This window comes from Cucurbita pepo, chromosome LG11 (assembly GCF_002806865.2).
Source record: "Cucurbita pepo subsp. pepo cultivar mu-cu-16 chromosome LG11, ASM280686v2, whole genome shotgun sequence".
NCBI lineage: Eukaryota > Viridiplantae > Streptophyta > Magnoliopsida > Cucurbitales > Cucurbitaceae > Cucurbita > Cucurbita pepo.
In genome coordinates this window covers 799,172-816,459 of record NC_036648.1, presented here as the reverse complement: position 1 = coordinate 816,459, position 17,288 = coordinate 799,172, and the positions used below count along the sequence as shown (strand labels likewise).

At 37.8% G+C, this 17,288-nt stretch overlaps 3 protein-coding genes and 1 non-coding gene across 4 annotated transcripts; 2 read left to right on the top strand and 2 right to left on the bottom strand.

The window, feature by feature from the left end:
- The first annotated feature begins 852 nt into the window (after positions 1–852).
- On the top strand, positions 853–4,699 carry LOC111805168. The gene is made up of 8 exons (XM_023690094.1): positions 853–1,622; positions 2,025–2,145; positions 2,280–2,369; positions 2,446–3,126; positions 3,344–3,713; positions 3,804–3,885; positions 3,980–4,240; positions 4,359–4,699. The coding sequence occupies exons 1-7, from the start codon at positions 1,401–1,403 to the stop codon at positions 4,193–4,195; spliced, it is 1,782 nt and encodes a 593-aa protein (XP_023545862.1). The 5' UTR covers positions 853–1,400; the 3' UTR covers positions 4,196–4,240; positions 4,359–4,699.
- A 1,342-nt stretch (positions 4,700–6,041) lies between these two features.
- On the bottom strand, positions 6,042–6,832 carry LOC111805460 (transcription factor HEC1-like). Its single transcript, XM_023690566.1, has 2 exons — positions 6,587–6,832; positions 6,042–6,458 (listed from the first exon to the last, which is right to left on the bottom strand). The coding sequence occupies exons 1-2, from the start codon at positions 6,830–6,832 to the stop codon at positions 6,042–6,044; spliced, it is 663 nt and encodes a 220-aa protein (XP_023546334.1).
- Positions 6,833–9,029: 2,197 nt separating this feature from the next.
- Positions 9,030–9,165, top strand: LOC111806220. The gene has a single exon (XR_002816771.1). It is a non-coding gene; the product is annotated as a small nucleolar RNA Z247 (small nucleolar RNA).
- A 6,397-nt stretch (positions 9,166–15,562) lies between these two features.
- Positions 15,563–17,135, bottom strand: LOC111805172 (heat stress transcription factor B-4-like). The gene is made up of 2 exons (XM_023690100.1): positions 16,737–17,135; positions 15,563–16,644 (listed from the first exon to the last, which is right to left on the bottom strand). Exons 1-2 carry the CDS (start codon positions 16,983–16,985, stop codon positions 15,763–15,765), a joined length of 1,131 nt encoding a protein of 376 aa, XP_023545868.1. The 5' UTR covers positions 16,986–17,135; the 3' UTR covers positions 15,563–15,762.
- Positions 17,136–17,288: the final 153 nt, after the last annotated feature.

Here is a 17,288-nt window from a genome sequence, read left to right as displayed (position 1 = left end):
GACATTGATGACGATATTGTACTTGGTTTGAAGATTACGTACCTACTCTACTACACTTATGAAAAGATTCTTACTCACTCTCGTAATGAAACCCGCTTCCTTCACGTTATTCAGTACAAATTAATTAAGATACTGAATGAACTTTAGCAAGTTAAAATCTTAGAGTTTGTTGGGGATGTTCATCGATAATTATCCAAACCGACAGATGGGTGAACTGTGTTAGAAGGAAACCAAAAAGTAGCTTTTTATTATTTCTTCTGTTTCCGTGGTCCTTTCCTTGCCTTGTAAATTGAGATCAAACCGACTCTCTATGTTCACCGACAAAACAAACTTCGAAAAAATCAAAACCCAGCTATAAGAAAATGGTGGTTTAGTTAAGAGTTTCATTATCAGTGACCCTTTGAGCTTATGAACATGACTTATTTCAAGATTACGATGGCTTCTAAATGCATGTGAGCCCTTGTTTTGAGGGTTCCATTATATTATTAACACAGTTGGAAAAAGTTATCACCTTTTTTGGTCAATCTGGTGGCATGCATTCGCTTGATTCTGTGCTAACATTTACTGAATTATTTATGGTTTTTGCAGATTTGCATTTCTTTAATCTGCCACATCACATGCACCACCCACGAGCCTTCTTTTCATATTCATTATATATTTTGTATTTTAATCATTTCTCAATACGACTTTACCAATACTGCAAAATCCAACACCAATAAATGCACATAAATATTGTCGTAGTGTAGGGGGAAGCCAGGAATCTCATAAATTTTTAAAGTTACATGGGGACTGTAATATTTTCAAAATTTTCAAATGCATATAACCATTTTTTCCCACTTCAGAGCTTTTAAAAGTTTGGGGTAAGGTAAGAAAAGGAAGAAGAAAAAGGGAATCCAAGTTAGCTGAACTACTAAGATGCAGACAAGTGGGACAGAAATGGTGCCGGTGGCAGTGGCAGTGGCAGTGATTGATATGTGGGTGTTGCAGTTTTGCTCGCCGTTCAAACGGGGAGCCCAACGAGCCTCCTCCGCATTTTAAAAATTAAACCTACACGTCTTTCTGGTCACATTACAAATTTACAAATTTACCAACTTTCTTTTTTTTTTGTTTTTACGGACGTTAAGAAATGTGTCCATGGTCGATGGAAACAGGGAGGCTGCTCTGTCTTTTTTACGGTGAAGTTCAAAAATAAATAAGGTTCCAAGGAAGGAGCCGATTATCCCAAGAAGTACAACAGGTTGTTAATTTGATCCTCTTGTGTGGAAGTAGAGCTTGGACGGATTGTCCTTGTGTGATTAAGTTAGTAAAGCACGAGGCTCTTAGCAATTCCCTCCACTACCCGCCATTTTGACCAATATCCTTCCTTCTTTCTCTCTCTGGGGATTGTGCGACTGTAATGTATGCAGGGAAGTAGAGTGAGGAAGGCGCCGGAGATGGGGTTTCAGGACCAAACGCCGTCGTCGAGATCAGGCTTCAGAGCTCGCGATTCCAGCCCCGATTCTGTCATTTACGCTCTCGAATCGAGTTTCAGTCTCTTCTCTTCTGCCTCCGCCAGTGTGGAGCGCTGCTCGTTTGCATCGGAGGCCCACGACCGCGATTCCCTCATCTCTGAAATCTCACTTGTAAATCTCATTTACTTTTATCTTCTTCTTGCATACACTCAAATGGGGTTGCTTATTTTCTGGTTTATTTTCGTGGGGTCTTCGTTTTTCTGACTGATATCAAAACTTTGGAAACGAATTGGTAAAATGGGGCCGTTTATTTGGACGGGGGTTTTGTTTTCTCTGAGCAATACCGGAGATTAGAGACGGTTGTTTATTTCGTAGTTGGTTTTTCTGGGATTTTCACTTTTCTGAGTAATACCAAATGTTGGAAACGAATTTGGGAATCTTCTTTGTCTAAACACTGTAATGAAATAAGGGTTTTGGAGGCGGCTACGAGGTTGTGAACATGATTGATCAACAATATGAAATGGAAAAAGGAAGACGGGATTGAAAACTTTTGTTTTGTGATTTTGATTGCAGCATTTGGCAGAGCATGATGAGGAAGACCACGAGAGTTGCGGTGGTCCAAATCCAGATCCAAACAAACTAGCACTAAACAACAAGCACAGTCGTCTCTATACCAAGGGAGAAAAAGCGAAAGGTACAGCTAGATTTTAAGCTCCGTGAATGAATAAAAAGAAAAAAAAGGGTAGAATCTCACAAAGTAACACCCACAGAAACTTTTACGTACTTCAAATTCGATTCTAATTGGCTTTTCTCCCACTTAATTCCCAGCAATTCAGAACGAAGACAGCAATGTCGATTTAGAAGACGAGAATCGAGCTGTCGATTCGGCGAGGAATTCCTTTTCTCTTGCCCTGAAAGGTATTACAGATCCAACTCCATTCCCTTTTCTCAGTGTTTATCCGTAATATTTACTTGAAGTGGGTTGATTTTACAGAGTGTCAAGATCATAGATCCAGATCTGAAGTTCAATCCAGGAAGCTGGACAGGAGGAGGCCTGCTTCATTGGATCTAAATAACGCCACTACAGCTTCCTCACCTCGTTTGGCAAGTATCAAGAAGAACCCTAAAGTATCAACACGGAAGACTGGAACATTTCCAAGCCCTGTGACGCCTAATTATCGGCACAATAGCTTTGGTATGCAAAAGGGGTGGAGCTCTGAGCGAGTGCCATTGCACAACAATGGCGGTCGGAAACATACTAATAACCCTGCATTGCTGACTCTCAACAGTGGCAGAACATTGCCATCGAAGTGGGAAGATGCTGAAAGGTGGATCTTTAGTCCCATATCCGGTGATGGGGTCGTGAGGAATTCAGTTCCACTTCCTCAACGGCGGCCTAAATCAAAGAGTGGGCCACTTGGCCCGCCTGGTATTGCATACTATTCACTATATTCGCCGGCTGTTCCGGCCTATGAAGGAGGGACTTTTGGGAATTTCATTACCGGGTCACCATTTTCAGCTGGAGTGATATCAACGAATGGCTTGGGGATTCATTCCGGTGGGCATGAAGGGACCTTTCATGGACAAACAGAGCCCTCCATGGCACGCTCGCTTAGCGTTCATGGGTGCTCTGAAATGCTGGGTCTTTTGTCATCAACAACAGGCTTGCAAGAAGGTAAAAGCCTCTCTGGCTTCAAATTTAAATTTAAACAAAGGTCATTGTTCCTGATATTGCATTTTAATTACTGGGAAATGTTTCTTGTGCCATTATATAATGGAATTTGATTCTGGAGTAGGGATATAGAATGCTTTGGACCAATTTGATTCTGGAGCAGAGGTTACCAATTATACCAATTATAGCTTTAGAGTTAATGTGTTGAAATGTTGTGCAGGATCAGGGGAAAATGTAAGTACGGAGGTGAAGGGTTCAGGGATGGATGCTTCTCGTGTTGTTTCAAGAAGGGATATGGCTACACAAATGAGCCCAGAGAGCAGTGTGCAGTCATCTCCCAAGACGAGGCCATCAATCTCTGCCTCAAGTTCATCTGGTATGCATATGTTAGAGGTGGGAGCTGTGAGCTCTAAGTTGGAGGTGAGGGATGTACAAGTTGATAACCAGGTTACTTTGACAAGGTGGTCTAAGAAACAAAAAGCGCCATTTCCTTGGAAAGACTCTGTTGACGACAGGAGGAAGAAAGACAGTGATGCGGTTTCTGGATGTTCAGATTTAGATGTCCCTAACATAGCAAAAAGCATTTCAAAGTATGTCTTCTAAAATTCCTTTACGATCTATGTAAGGAAAGATAAGCATATAGAATTAAAATTGATGCCAAACTCTGAGTCCTCTTGCAGGGTTAAGCGTGAGGAAGCCAAAATAAGTGCATGGGAAAATCTACAGAAAGCAAAAGCCGATGCAGCTATACGAAAACTAGAGGTTCTTCCCTACAAATACACATAGAATTCACCATAAATCTCCTCACTGATGAATAATATTATAGATTATGTACTCATTGAGAATCTTGCATCAGATGAAACTGGAAAAGAAGAGAGCGTCATCAATGGATAAGATCATGAATAAACTGAAATCTGCACAGAAGAAAGCCCAAGAAATGAGGAGCTCAGTGATGGAAAACCAGTCCCCCCGAGACAACACGACATCTTCTTCTATCAAGTCTCTATCATCTTTTTATCGAACCCGTCATATGGGCTCCCTAAGTGGCTGTTTCACCTGCCATGCCTTTTAGTATTCCGTTCATTTACCAATTCCCCTGATTTGGGCATTCAACCAGGTCATCAGTCTTTCCCTCTCTAATTCTCTTAATCATTGAAAATTCGAACAGATTTCAAATATCCTCATGGCTGCATTTGTTTATGTGCATACTTGAAATCACAATCTTGTTTTGACAGATAAGAGTTAATTTGAGAACATGGAAGGAAGAATATTGTATAGAACAAGAGACGCTGCTGCTTCAAATCGAATGTGGTGTCAATGTAGTTTTAGTTGTTGTACTAGAGGCCGACTCCAAATGAGCTGCAAAACAGTGATAGACAACTTCATGGGAGATGAAGTATCAGAAGCTTTCTGTATCCAACTTCCATGGAGACCAACATTTGAAACTTCGTTTGTAACTAAGTTAACGTTATCTCATTATTCTTAACACATTTTGTTTTTGTACTAAATTATAATGTTCAAGGATTCAGGGTTTTATTAGACGCCCAAATACTTGGGGACAAAATTATTGCGTCATTATCTGCATCTAATAATATTAACTAATTTTGTTTAAAAAAAAGTATTATAAATTCTTAAATTTGAAACGCCGTACACGTGTTGGGACGGAACCCTTGAGGTTAGACGACGTCATCATTGTGGACAAAATAGTAAAAGCAGCTCCACCGCTGCCTGTCAGAGTTTCATGTGCATTTCACGTGCTCTTTTCTTCAATTTAATATGTACAATGGTCCAGGTGTAACATAGTTACTCAATTCCAAATAAACTGATTATCAAATATCGAGGATTTCATTTTTGTTGTTCACAAAATATACTTCAATTAAATGGAGAAAGAATAATAAATAGAACAATTAAAATGACTCATATATTAAAAAATTAAGGTTAAATGTTTATTCCTACTACTTAAAAATAATAATTATACTAATTAAAATTCTAAATCGAATCAATTCAAAATATTTTGATTTAAAATTATTAATGCATAATCTTCAATAAACGTATTAAAATAATTTCATTTTTGTTAGTAATATAAATGTTTTCTTCATGTATTCTAAATTATTTAACAAAAATAATATCATAATTATTTTTTAATACTTCTATAAAAGTTTCGTTAAAAGAACAATTATGAGATCCCACGTCGGTCGGAGAAGGGAATGAAACATTTCTTACCAATGCATGGAAAGCTCTCCTAAGTAGACGCGTTTTATATCGTGAAACTGATAGCGATGCGTAATGGGTCAAAACAGACAATATCTATTAGCGGTGGATTTGGGACATTACAAATGGTATCAGAGCGATGTACCAGTGAGGACGCTATGCCCAAAGACGGTGGAGTGTGAGACCCCACATCAATTGGAGATGGAAAGCATTCTTTATAAATATACAGGACCTCTCTTTAATAAATGCATTATAACAAGTTGGACTTAAAAGTGAATATAATTATATATCTTTTCTAGAAGTCGTAAATTTTAAATAGATATAATTCTTAATATTTGATATTTTTATATTAATATAGGCTAAAATTTAGAGTAAATAAAATTAGAACTTAATTTGTAAATTTGTCCTTCCATTAGAGTAAAACAAATATTAGATCGAACAAGTACAACCTAGGCCATTCTATAAAGTTCCGTCTTTTTTTTTTTTTTTTTTTTTTTTTTTTTAANAAAAAAAAAAACAAAAAACTCGAACAAAAAATGTCATGAGACAAAGGTTTGGGAGGAGTGGATGTCTCTTTCAAAACCGCATTCTTACGATTTACCAAATTTGGAACACACTCATCAATCAATCAATCCGACACATTCCCAGAAAACAAAAACATATAACAACCGATTCATTCATTCATTCATTCATTCAGCAACCAACATTCAAGCATCCTCCACGTGCTCATGTCCAGTTTGAGCAAACTGGAATTGCTTGTAGTTGCTTCCACCGGCCGACATCGCCGCCGGAAAGCCAAAGGCAGAGGAGGGGCGGTTGTTGGCAGCTATTTGGAGGGATTGGACTTGGCTTTTCAAGAACTTGACGTAATGAATGGCCTCGTCTAACATGGAAGCGGTGTCCATTTTGGTGCCGCCAGGGACTATTCTTTGAAGTATTCTAATTCTCTCGCTTATTCTCTCTCTTCTATGCCGCGCCGCTACGCTCTGTGGATCTTTTGATATCTTCACATTCCGCCGCTTTGGTGGCTTAACCGCTTCTGGGTCAATCTGGATCGGCTGCATCGCCGCTATCCTATATATCATCTCCCTCATCGCGCCCATTGAATCTTGCTGCTGCTGCTTCTGAAATAATAATCAACTGATGAGACCACCTATTTTTAAAAATTCAATCTTTGGAATACATTTTGTGCAAAAAACATATATTTGGGTGCAACATATGATTTGTAGTTTAGAGTATGTATGATACGTACCGTGTGGGAGTTTGGGGTGGCGGCAGGGGAATGGGGTGGAGGACAGGGTGGTGCAAGAGGGTGAGTGGCGTTGTTCATTGAAGCGGTGGATGAGAGAGCATAAGAAGGGAGAATGGGGGGAGTTGGGTTTTGAAAGCGATGTGAAGTGGCACCAATATTGGAACTCCCAAAAGAAAAAGGCCAAGATGGCAGTTCGGTAAATTCAAAGAACTCAGAAAAATTTTCCATCTGAGTCAGAACATCCATCCCATCGCCAATCCCTCTCAATAAATAATTAGAAAAAAAAAAGAATAATAGTCGAAGGCTGGAATCTTATAGAAACTTGCAGAAGAAGAAGAAGATGATGATGAAGAAGGTGAAAGAAAGTGGTATCGGCGGGGGGAACACAGCAATATCACATCTCTAGTGAATCTATCTATCCATATATATATATAAATAGAGAGCCTGAAAATGATATAATATAATATAATGTATGCAATAATGTAATAATGAGACGTGTGTCATAAATCCAAGGGGTTTTTAAAAAAAGTATTTTGCTTTCATTTTTTTGTGTTTTTNAATAATTTAAGGAATTTAACAATAATATCCAGTTTTGTACCTTGTTGTTTTAAAATTATTGGATGTATGGGGGAATGGAAGATAAAGAGTGTTGGCATGCATTCAGCTAAAATGATTGAGAGAACAATTTTCTTTTTTTTCTTTTTAAATACAATACGCTACTTATTTTGATAGTAGTGTCTGTCTTGCTCGAAATGAATTAAGATTCACATTTATTTATTTTAAATATGTATTTATGATTTAATGAAACGAAAATTTGTATAAGAAATCCCAACGATGGTGTGTTCTAGAACTATTGATCCTCATAGGCATTCATTTTTTTTTTTTTTTTTCAATTTATAAACGAGTTCTAAATTTATTGAAGGTGTGGAGTGTAACGAGGTTTGGAAGGTGCAGCTCTGTCTCATAAATGCAGTTCAAAAAGAAAAAAAAAACTCATAAATGCTCATAATGGTGTATTTAGATATCAGTTTAATTTTCACTTCATTAAATTCTTGATAATACAAGGAAGAGCTATTTAATTCATAGACATACTAGGAAATAACAGAGTAATTAATTATTAATAAAAGAACACTATTATTTTTTTTTTTAGCAATTATTATTTTCTTCAGAGTGGTTTCCACACCCTTCTCTTTTTCGATATCCTTATAAAATTTTATAAGAAATGTTTTGATCACCTTCTTTGAGAGCTTAACGTAATATCTCAAGCCTTCTTTGTATTCTTTTCTAAAATTTTCTTCCAAGTTTTAAAATGTGTCTCTAAGGGAGATATTTTCACCTCTTAAAATGATGATTAGTTTTTCCTAAATGACGTGGAATCTCACATCTTTCCAAACACTTAGTTTATTTTATCTAATTAATTTTTTTTTTCTAGTTCAATTGGATTAGAGTACAATTTGGCCGATTAAAATATATATTCTCGTTAAAAGGTCAAAAATTTGAATATGCAACTTTACGTACCATTTAACTAAAAAAAACCTTAATTTTATTCTCATATCTTGGTACACGAAATCTGAAACATAGTTATAAATAGAGGAATTCTTTTTCCTTAAACTTTTCAAGTAGTATTAGTGTTAAAATATATAGTTAATAATATTTGAGAAAAATGATATTAAATAATTATTATTATTATTATTATTTTTTAGAAGACTATTGAATGATTAATTGGATGAAATTGTGTTAGAATTGGTCAATCCATTAGAATAGCTTGAAGTTAGTCATGCCATAAGAATAGGCTTACTTCGTTAGTTTCCTATGAAATCGGATCTATTAGTTAATCTTTTGCCAATATAAATAGAATATGTCCTCAATAGTGTGAGGCACAGTTTTGCATAAACTTGATATGGTATCAGAGCCGAAATAAGATCCACGAGATCCATAGCCTCTGCTGTTAGACATGTCAATCCCAAACAACACAATGTCTTCTCCGTCGATCAGTCAGGTGATTAGTGTTAAGCTTACACAAGAAAATTATCTACTGTGGTCTACCCAAATCCTTCCCTACTTGCGTAGCCAAAACCTTGTTGGTTTTGTGGATGGATCCATGCCTGCACCAAGCCAGACGATCGCCGTTGAACCAAGTGAAGAAACAGGGAATCGCAAAATTATCATCAACCCTGAGTTCACAGTCTGGTACCCCCAGGACCAGCTGGTACTCAGCCTCATCAACTCATCAGTCACTGAGGAGGTTCTCAGCACGATGGTTGGAATCACCACTGCACGAGAAGCCTGGATTACGCTGGAGCGACAATTTGCTTCCACATCTCGAGCAAGAGCAATGCAGATCCGTATGGAACTCTCTACTATCCAGAAAAAGGACATGACAATTGCTGACTACTTTCGTAAAGTAAAACATCTTGGTGATACACTTGCTGCCATTGGCAAGCGAATAGAGGATGAAGAACTCATCGCCTACATGCTGCAAGGACTTGGTCCAGATTATGATCCTCTAGTCACAAGCATTACAACCAGAACAGATGTATACACTGTCAGCGACGTGTATGCTCACATGCTGAGCTATGAGATGCGGCACTTGCGTAAGGGTACATTTGAGCAACTTTCATCTGCTAACAATGTCAATAGGATATCCATTCGTGGAGGTGCCAATGGAGGTCGAGGTAGTCGCGGTCGTAGTCGTCAGTTAAATAGTGGTCATGGACAATCAAGGCGTACTGTGAACAATCCTGGACGTCAACCATCAAAGACACAAAGCAGCTCAGGCATTGTCTGTCAGATTTGTGGTAAGCCCAATCACGATGCTTTGCAATGCTGGCACAGATTTGATCAGGCATATCAAGCCGAAAATAATCTCAAACAAGCAGCTTTGGCAACAAGTGGATACACTAGTGACACAAACTGGTATGTTGACACTGGAGCCACAGATCATATCACCAATGACCTAGAGAGGCTTACCACCAGAGAACGCTACACTGGCACCGACCAAATTCAGGTTGCAAATGGCGCAGGTTTGTCTATCTCTCATATTGGGAATTCATTAATTTCTGGTTCATCTCTTGTTCTGAAACATATCCTATATGTTCCTAAAATCAATAAGCACCTAATTTCAGTACAAAGACTAGCATCTGATAATAATGCTGTTGTAGAATTTCACCCAAACTATTTTTTGGTTAAGGACCGAGTCACGAAGAAACTCCTGCTCCACGGTAGATGTAAGAATGGCCTATACGTTCTACCGCATAATTTCAGTCAAGCCTTGCTGACAGCCAAACTTTCGAAAGAACAATGGCACAGAAGGCTAGGGCACCCTGCATCTCCAATTACCATTAGAATTCTACAAGATAATAATTTAGCTATAGATACTAATATTCCCTCTTCCTCAATTTGTAATGCTTGTCAATTAGGGAAAGCACATCAATTGCCATTTGGTTCTTCTCAGCATGTATCTACAGCACCCCTTCAATTAATTCACACTGATGTATGGGGTCCATCCATTGCGTCAGTAAATAATTCCAAATATTATGTTTCCTTTGTTGATGATTTTAGTCGTTATGTTTGGATTTACTTTCTGAGATGCAAATCTGATGTTGAGTCTGTGTTCCTTCAATTTCAAAAACATGTTGAAACTATGCTAAATACCAAAATTCGCTCCGTCCAATCAGATTGGGGGGGTGAATACCATCGGTTACACAATTATTTCAAATCCACAGGCATTGAACATCATATCTCCTGTCCTCACACACACCAGCAGAATGGGTTAGTCGAAAGAAAACACAGACACATTGTAGAAACTGGCCTTGCTTTACTCGCTCAAGCCAACATGCCTCTATCCTACTGGGATGAAGCTTTCAACACAGCTTGCTTTCTTATAAATAGAATGCCCAGCCGAACCATACAACAAGACACACCACTTCATAAATTGTTTGGTAAAAGTCCAGACTACTCCATGCTTAGGGTGTTTGGCTGTGCTTGCTGGCCTAATTTAAGGCCTTACAACAACAAGAAACTGAGTTTCAGAACTACTAGATGTATATTCTTGGGTTATAGTTCTTCTCATAAGGGATATAAATGCTTAAATAGAAGTACAGGACGTATTTACATCTCTAGAGACGTGGTTTTCGATGAAAATATTTTTCCTTTTGAAGAATCTAAGCCACCAAACAAAACCACAAATCCACATCATCCTGTTCTACTTCCAGCCTTAGCCAAACTTGCTAGTTTTTACACTGAAAATGCTCTTACAGATATTGAACCAGTTGTTAGTAATTCCCATATGAATGATGGTCAAACTGATAATATTGCTAGTGACAACTTGTCTGGTGTCAGCTTATCTTCTGCAGATAATACAAGAAGTTCAGAGGAAATTGCAGAATATGAAGCTGAGAGCAGTTCGATCAATGCTCAAAACCAAACTCATGAACATGTGTCTGATCAACCAACTGAAGCAGCTAGTCAACATCCAATGCGAACAAGGTTGAGAAATAACATTGTACAAGCTAAACAATTCACTGATGGAACTATCAGATATTCAGAAACCTCAAGAAAATTCGCAAGCGCTGTAACTATCACAACTCCGATCATAGAGACTGCTACTGAACCTCGAAACCTGCAGGAAGCCATGCAACATCCAAGATGGAGAGGAGCAATGAATGATGAGCTCTCAGCGCTAAAACGAAATGCCACTTGGGATCTAGTTCCACCCAAACCTGGAATAAATCTCATTGATAGTAAATGGGTGTATAAAGTGAAAAGAAAAGCAGATGGGTCAGTTGAAAGATTAAAAGCAAGATTAGTTGCCAAAGGATTCAAGCAAAGATTTGGTGTTGATTACACTGATACTTTTAGCCCTGTGATCAAACCGTCAACAATCAGGGTCATTCTTTCGCTAGCAGTAACCAAGGGCTGGAATATGAGACAAGTTGATATCCAAAATGCATTTTTGCATGGAATTCTGAAAGAGGAAGTGTACATGCGACAACCACCAGGATTTCAAGACTCAGCCAAACCAAAGAATTACATATGCAAGCTCAAGAAAGCCCTTTATGGCCTGAAACAAGCCCCAAAAGCTTGGCATTCAAGGTTGACTGGAAAACTTATTGAGTTAGGCTTCAAGGCTTCAGTAGCTGATTCATCTCTTTTTATTCTCAAAAACAGAGAGATAACTATCTATATGCTCATCTATGTTGATGATATAATTATTGTGAGCTCCTCTGATCAAGCAACCGAAAGGTTGATTCAGAAATTGAAAATAGATTTTGCAGTAAAAGATTTGGGTGGTCTTGAGTATTTTCTGGGTATTGAAGTCAAGAAAACACGAGATGGTATCATACTGTCACAGAGACGATATGCCTTAGATTTGTTGAAAAGAGTAAACATGGAAAAATGCAAACCTATGTCTACACCAATGGGTTCTGCTGAAAAATTATTCAGAGAACAAGGAATACCCTTATCAGCTGAAGAACAATTCAAATACAGAAGTACAGTGGGAGCACTACAATATTTGACAATGACTAGGCCTGATTTGGCATTTGCTGTCAATAAAGTGTGTCAATATCTTCATACACCTACTGATGCTCATTGGGGTGCTGTGAAGAGAATTCTTCGTTATGTTAAAGGCACACTAGCATTAGGAGTGAAAATTCAGAAATCAACCATGATGTTGTCGGGGTTTTCTGATGCTGATTGGGCTGGTTGTCCCGATGATCGACGTTCAACTAGCGGCTTTGCTGTATTTCTTGGAGCAAATCTAATCTCATGGAGTTCCAGAAAACAGGCTACAGTGTCAAGATCAAGCACCGAAGCAGAATACAAGGCCATTGCGAATCTTACTGCAGAAATGATTTGGATCAAGTCATTACTGAAGGAACTGGGCGTGTATCAATCAAAGGCTCCTCGCCTCTGGTGTGACAACCTCGGAGCTACATATTTAACTTCAAATCCAGTATTTCATGCTAGAACGAAACATATTGAAGTTGATTTTCATTTTGTTCGAGAACAAGTAGCACGTAAAGCAATGGAAGTTCGGTTCATTTCATCAAGTGATCAAGTAGCTGATATCCTGACAAAACCACTGTCTAAAACTCCTTTTACTACACATTGTAACAATCTCAACATGTACAAGACTTGTTGGGATTGAAGGGGACTGTTAGAATTGGTCAATCCATTAGAATAGCTTGAAGTTAGTCATGCCATAAGAATAGGCTTACTTCGTTAGTTTCCTATGAAATCGGATCTATTAGTTAATCTTTTGCCAATATAAATAGAATATGTCCTCAATAGTGTGAGGCACAGTTTTGCATAAACTTGATAAATTGAACATCTAATCACACTTGTTATGGTTAAGTTTATTAATTAGTTATGAAGCAATATTAAAACATCATATTATTGTAACAAGTTGAAGTTGCATAAACAGTAGAAATTGTAAGAAATAATTGAATGGAATCGAAGTTGAGCAGAAAACAGAGAGCCATGGACGATAATGGTTTGAAGGAATAATATGAAGATTAAATGGGTTAGAAAGAATTGATGTTAAGAACCCTAAAACCCCACATGAAAAGTGTCAGAAATTTCTGCAACTCTGTGTATTATTTATTCGGGAGAGAGAGGGAGAGGTTAGCATTATCCTGATCATTTCTTCTTCGGTTGCAGTTTAAATCATTAATTTCTTCGATCCCTTCTTGCTTTCCTCGGAACGCCATTCGAGAAGGGATTAGGTGAAGAAACAATGGCCTGCTTCCTCTTCAATTATCGTAATAAACCTTTCTTCTTCTTCAAAAAAAAAAAAAAAAAAAAAAAAAAAAAAAAAAAAAAAAAAAAAAAAAAAAAAAAAAAAAANGTCTGAAATTGAGAGATCTTGGTGTTGGATTCCTTTTTTTAATTTATGTTACGTGTTTTTGTAATGTATAACATTATGAGTTGCAGAGGCTTATCTTTTTGTTCCCCCACACCCCACTTGTATTGTTGTTGGTTTTTTTTTAATATCTGGTGACAATATGATTATGAATATACAATGAACACAGCAAGGTGTTGAGATTATAAAAATAATTCTCTTTCCTTTCCCACATCCAAAGTTGCAGCTACGTCTCAGATTAAACAATTGGTTTGTCCACTCTTTTACTAACACCAACGGCCCCTCTCTTCCTTCCTTCCTTCCTTCCTCCCTTCCTCTTCCTCATCTCATTCACCACCATTTTTATTTCTTTCTAATGCATCAAATAATAATAATAATAATAATAATAATAATAATAATAATAATAATAATAATAATAATAATAATAATAATAATAATAATAATGATAATAATAACAACAACAACAACAACTTTAAGCATGGTAATTTTTCAAAATTTATGGGCTATACCCCTATTTATTAAAAGAAATAAAATTGGGCTATACACCTACATGCAAAACACTCTTTCCTATATTGGGCCTTATGGGCTTCCCTTAAAAAGTATATATATATTTTTTTCAAAGTATTGGAGCATGAACATTGTCATAAAGTGGTTCCCTAAAATAAAAGAGAAAAAGAGAGCTTTTTATAAAAATGAGAAAATGGGCTTTTTCTTTAAAAAGACCGAATACGCACAAAACGATGGCAAAACTCTCTTCATTTCAAACTTCAAACCCACTTGTTGCCTGCTTTTTCTCAACCACACCACCCTTCTTGGGTTCAACCTTCACACGAGTGGCTCGCACGTATAAACCTAGGAGTCACGTGCGGCACTCCTAAAACAGATTTATATATATTATTATATATTATATATATTATATATAGAGAGAGAGAGAGGCAGCTGCTGAGGTGGTGGGATTATGCAAAAGGTTTGGATTTATGGTACGAAACGAAATGATTGCACGACAAAGATATTCTGAAACCAAACTTTTTCTTTTTTCTTTTTTCTTTTATTTCTTTTCTTTTGGTTTTGTTTTTATTTATCTCTTTCTTCAAAAATTGGATCTTTTTTGACTTTACCTTTCACCTCTCTCTCACTTTTCTCTGCTTTGCAAAATTATTTTCTTTTATTATTTCACTCTGCACTCTGCACTCTGCACTCTGCACTCTTCACCACCATCCACCAACTTCCACTTGGGGGAACCATTTCAAATATCAATTTCTACTTTCTTCTAATTAATTATACAATACACTTCCAACTAAACACAAAAGCATTATCCAACCAGTCAACTAAAGTATCTGTACAAGACCTGTGATTCATTATGCTTAATTTGGTCATCTAACAGTCAGTGATTCGTTTTTAGGTGGTTGAGAAGAAGGTGGAGGAGGGGGCGAGGTGAGGCGAGGTCTTTGAAAATTGTGAAAGAATGAGGGACCAAAAAACAGCAAAAAATTGGTCCCTTACTCAGATATGTATATATATATATATATATACTTGAAAAGTAGTAAAAGACACAGGTTTCTGGTCCTTGAGGAAGAAGAACAAGTCGTATGATAGAACCCCTGATGTGTACATTTCAGTCCTCATTTTCCCCACTTTCTTCCCCTTCCTTTCGCTTTCATCCAATTGCTCCCATCCATACTATTTCACTTCCTTCCCACCTCCCACCGCCTGTCTGTCTCTGTGTTTTTCGTTTTGTTTTTTTTCCTTGTGCAATTCCCAACTGACAGAGCTTAGAAAATGGGAAGAGAATGGAAGTAATTATCATAACCATTTTCTTTTCCAACTAAAAAATAAAAATGACAATAATTTTGACAATAATGAGGATATGATAGCTGTTTTATGCGATTATTATCTTTAAATCCCAACTCAGAGAAATAGTAGAGTAGCGATATAATTAGGTGTCAGCTGCATGTCCTTTATGAACAAATCTCCTTCACCTCATGTATCCTTACTACTTTAAGGACATTCTATTATAGAACCATTAATTCTTCTGGAATCTATGTATGCATCTATCTTTTTCATCACACACCCGAATAGTCCCACCTCCAACTAAATTATTTTAAGTTTGATGGGAATTTGAATTAAGAAAGATTGATGTACAAGATAATCACATACACATTCACAACTTGGCACACAAATACTCCAACAGTTACTCAACCCAACGGATCCGCTCAAATAACAAAAGGGAAGAATAATAGTAATAAAAAAAGATAATAAAAAATTGAATAATCTTAAGAATTGAAAAAGGGGTATGGAGGATGAGCAAGGGCTAGCAGCTACTGGAAGGAGGCATGAGATTGAGCCCCAAATTGTCACCTTTTTCCAACACCAACCGAGAATTCTTGTTGGTATCCGAAGTAGAAACGTAATTAGTAGTATCAGGGTGTTGTCTTTTCTTGGATGATGAAAGTGGCACTCCAAACAGCTTGGTTTTGCAACTACTGTTATCACCCTCCATTCCAAATGTGTCGAGCTCCGTAACTGCGCTCTTTGACGTTGCGGTCGGTGAGCTGACAAAGTGAGTCGTAGGAATAGCATTAGCAGTAGGGAAGGAAAAGTGCTTGGTAGTAGTATTAGCATGAGTAGGAGGATAGAATCCAAGCAACTGATTAAGGGGTTTTTGGGAATTAGGAGGAGGAGTAGTAGTGGTAGAAGGGTGAGAAAGAAGCAAGGAAGGGAAAGAATTGCTAGGAGAAACAGGCTTCACATGGTTTTGAACAAAATAGATGATGTCATTATAAAGTTTCCTCATATGAGCAAGCTCCGAAATCAGCATAGAGTTATTCCTTCTCAACCTCTCATTATCCTCCGACAAAGCCGTCACCGAACTCATCATGCTGTAACTCGTATTACTATTATTGCTAACATTTGCACTGCCCAGAACCGAGAAGCCAGCGGGTGCAGCCCTGGGTGGGAGTGGTGGCGAGTCACACCAATTGATATGCTCGTCCGAATCTGAGGGGGAGATGCTAACGCGGGTTGAAAATGGGAAAAAACTGGACCCACTCAGACTCCCGAGATGGTGATGGTTGTAAGGAAGTTGGGGCTGAGCAGTTTTTCGTCGATGAATCTCACACAACAGATGCTTCTCACCTTTTCTGAAGAACTCGTTGGCGAACTCCCATCTGTCCGGGACAATCTTCCTAAAACCCTATTTTGAAAAAAGGAGGAAAACCCATGTTAGAAAACACTCCAAAGAGTGATAAAAATGGGAACTTGAAAAAGGAGGAGGAGTGAATGTACATAAGTGTTGAGCTGGCGGACGAAGCTGGAGAAATTGTTGTGCTTGAAGTAGTTGGGGAGGAGATCGCGGGCGAACTCAGGGGGACGCCAGACGACGAAAGTGGTGTCGTCTTCGCCCCAGGAGACAATGTGATCGGTGGAGGGATCGTCGACCAACTGGTAAGTCTTGGAGAGGAAAGGGGCTGGGACAGACTTGTGAGAGTCCAAAGAAAGTAAGATGCCTTCACAATTGTCGAGCATTAGAGACATGGCTGTTGAAGATGAGATGCGGGAATTGCAAATGCAAACCACTTTTGCAATTTCTTCTAAGAAACAAAAGTTGGGGAATGAGAGGGACTGAGTGTGTGTGTGTGTGTTGTGTTTGTGTGTGCGCGCGTTTGTGGGATAAAAGAAAAGAGTTCTGGTGAGAGAAGAAGGGATGTGACGTTATCGTGGAACTCTGTAAAACTATAATCTCCACATTTAAAAAAAAAAAAAAAAAAAAACTTTTTAAGGATTATTAATCAGATATTATTAATTAAAATGTTTTTTTTTTTTTTTTTTTTTTTTTTT

What these genes read in the sequence shown, in the direction of transcription:
- LOC111805172 (XM_023690100.1), bottom strand. Translation starts at nt 16,985, where the DNA reads ATGTCTCTAATGCTCGACAATTGTGAAGGCATCTTACTTTCTTTGGAC. An exon ending in TCCGCCAGCTCAACACTTAT is followed by an intron (nt 16,645 to 16,736) that starts GTACATTCACTC and finishes TTTTCAAAATAG; the next exon opens with GGTTTTAGGAAGATTGTCCC.
- LOC111805168 (XM_023690094.1), top strand. Translation starts at nt 1,401, where the DNA reads ATGCAGGGAAGTAGAGTGAGGAAGGCGCCGGAGATGGGGTTTCAGGAC. An exon ending in CTTTTCTCTTGCCCTGAAAG is followed by an intron (nt 2,370 to 2,445) that starts GTATTACAGATC and finishes TTGATTTTACAG; the next exon opens with AGTGTCAAGATCATAGATCC. An exon ending in AACAACAGGCTTGCAAGAAG is followed by an intron (nt 3,127 to 3,343) that starts GTAAAAGCCTCT and finishes AATGTTGTGCAG; the next exon opens with GATCAGGGGAAAATGTAAGT.
- LOC111805460 (XM_023690566.1), bottom strand. Translation starts at nt 6,832, where the DNA reads ATGGATGTTCTGACTCAGATGGAAAATTTTTCTGAGTTCTTTGAATTT. An exon ending in CCACCCCAAACTCCCACACG is followed by an intron (nt 6,459 to 6,586) that starts GTACGTATCATA and finishes TTATTATTTCAG; the next exon opens with AAGCAGCAGCAGCAAGATTC.